The sequence below is a fragment of the Festucalex cinctus genome, chromosome 2 (genome assembly GCF_051991245.1).
Source record: "Festucalex cinctus isolate MCC-2025b chromosome 2, RoL_Fcin_1.0, whole genome shotgun sequence".
Lineage (NCBI taxonomy): Eukaryota > Metazoa > Chordata > Actinopteri > Syngnathiformes > Syngnathidae > Festucalex > Festucalex cinctus.
The window spans coordinates 1,815,096-1,817,577 of record NC_135412.1 but is presented as its reverse complement, the minus strand read 5'-3'; the positions used below and the strand labels follow the sequence as shown (position 1 = coordinate 1,817,577).

Below are 2,482 nucleotides of genomic sequence, written 5' to 3'. Positions count from 1 at the left end.
GATTCTTTGCAAATTCCTCTCCCAAACACGAAAAAATGTTTGATGTTCTATCAAGCAGAATCCTAAAGTGGTCATTTGAGCCCCCTCGAGACTTCCCGCGGAGGATGGATCCTCTGCCACCGTTTATAGGAATCGTAAATACGTTGCGATACCTCGTTGCGGAGCTGGACAGCTCCGTAACGCTTCAGAGGGGATCCATTTGGAAGCCAAACAAAGAGGCGGGCGGGGAGGGGTGTGCAAGCTCCCAACACTCGGCTCAGCGCATCATGATGCAAACAGCGGAGGAGAAAGAAGAAAGAGGAGGCGAGGGAAGGAGGAGCGAGCAGACTGAGCGAGCCCGGTTGCTTTCAGTCGCTCTTCCGTGCTCGGCAAAGCGGCTTCTCCGTCTTGTCCTCTCTCGCTCTCAGCCGCACGGAACCCTTGCAGCTTTCTAGCCTGAGCTGAAAAGAGGCAACCGAGGAGCACAGGAGCTCCTCCCGCTGCCACAAACATGCTGCCCTGGAGGAGGAATAAGTTTGTTCTGGTGGAGGACGAGCATAAAATGAAAGGCAAGAGTCTGGGGACCGGACTGACCTACCACTCCATCCTTTCTTCTCTGCTGCGCTCCTGTCCTGACCTGCTGCCCGACTGCCCCTTCGACTGGGTGGGAAACATCTTCCACAGCAAGCGACAGAAGGTGGAACTCAACAGAGAGGAGCCGGTTTACAACGTGCGCTACCTGGGAAGCGTGGTCACCATCACGGCGAAGGGGGACGGTTGCACCCAGGACGCGGTGGCCAAGATCTGGGCGAAGAGCGGCTACGGGGAGCAGAGCGTCAAGATGAGCTTGACCGTGGGACCGCAAGGCATCCGCATGAGCGCCGGCAAAAAAAGTCCCGTCCATCTTTACTCCCTGAGCCGGATCACCTACTGTACGGCGGACCCGTGTCGGCCCAAGATCCTGGCGTGGATCTACAGGCACCAGATTAAGAACATGGCCGTCGTCCTGCGTTGCCACGCCGTGTCGGTGAGCAAGCCGGAGAAGGCCCAAGCCGTGGCGCAGAGCCTCTACCGGCACGCCACCTCGGCCTTCAGCGAGTTCAAGCGCCTCAAGCGGCAGAGCGACTTCCGGCACTGCCAGCGGCAGCTGCTGGGGGACGAGGCGGTGCCCCTGATGCCGCTGAGGAGGCTGCTGAACGGGCAGTGCCACTACAGGTCGGCCGCCGACACCCCCGGGAGCGCCACTCGGCTCCGCTCCATCACGGAGGAGGAGGAGGAGGACGACGACAGCGACGACAGTGACGGCGAGAAGGCGCGAGGACCCGAGAAGGAGCCCGAGAGGAAGCAGAAGGTTTTCACGACAAACACGGACCCAACTCAGTTGCTGTCCCAGTTGGATCTCGGGGATATCGCTCGACTGGAGCAGTGCCAAATCAACTTTGTCAGTGAGAGCAATAACAACACGTTTACGTTCATAACCTCGCTGGTGTAAGTGTGAACAGACAACAAATGGCCGAATCGCCACTTGGGCTGCCTCCTTTCCCCGTCCTTGAAATTTATTCACCAGCGTCTGTTCGCTGGCTGGTCTTTGTGCGAGGGCACTTTGTGTTCCGGCCAGATGGCTGTGACGCCGGCGCGCCAGATCGACTGTAGCGAGTCGGGCATGTTTACAAGGAGAGTCGCTGATGCACACCCTTACGAGCACAACGGCCAACGTCGCTCTTAGGCAGCGTGAGATGACGTTCGGCCAAGTTTTGATGATACTAGCGGTCGTTATTTTTGCTTTTTTTTTAAGCAAGGTGTTTGTATGTTTGTGTAGTATTTCTAACGTGACAATCCTAACTTATATTCAGATGGCAGAAGTTTGTAACTGATTTATTAACTCTTTGACTGCCAAAAACGTTTAATAACGATAAGTAAATTCGCGATGTATGCCGCCATAAACGTTAAATGACGTCAACTACGTTTTTTTATTTTATTTTATTTTTCTCAGTGCAGCGCTACCCGGTCAATGGGTTGTGGAATCAAAAACACTCTTAACTATGGCCAGCAGATGGAAGCAATGTATTTCTTTTCGTGAATGATCAAAGCATTTGTTATATCAAAGTTTTTTTTTTTTTTTTTTTTAATAACGTGGCAGTAAAAGAGTTAAAGAGATACTTTACTTATTTAGCCATTTTTGGCAGTCAAACATGAATATTTTGCCTCTAATAAATTTGATATTTTCATTATTTTTCATGTACAATTAGAAGAAGTTTGTAGCTGATTTATTAACTCTTTGACTGCCAAAAACGTTTAATAACGCTAAGTAAATTCGCGATGTATGCCGCCATAAACGTTAAATGACGTCAACTACTTTTTTTTTTTTTTTTAAATCAATGGGAAGTGCAACATCTAAGTGGAGCGCTGCCTGGTCAATGGATTGTGGAATCAAAAACACTAACTTTGGCCAGCAGATGGCAGCATTGAATCTCTTTTTCAAGGGGCTGCCAGTGTACGGAAT

General features: G+C 51.0%; 1 protein-coding gene across 1 annotated transcript; it reads left to right on the top strand.

The window, feature by feature from the left end:
• The first annotated feature begins 237 nt into the window (after positions 1–237).
• On the top strand, positions 238–2,100 carry fam43b (family with sequence similarity 43 member B). Its single transcript, XM_077512057.1, has one exon. It carries the CDS (start codon positions 491–493, stop codon positions 1,469–1,471), a length of 981 nt encoding a protein of 326 aa, XP_077368183.1. The 5' UTR covers positions 238–490; the 3' UTR covers positions 1,472–2,100.
• The last annotated feature ends 382 nt before the right edge of the window (positions 2,101–2,482 follow it).

Excerpts from the sequence above, each read along its gene's own strand:
- fam43b (XM_077512057.1), top strand. The coding sequence starts at position 491 with ATGCTGCCCTGGAGGAGGAATAAGTTTGTTCTGGTGGAGGACGAGCAT.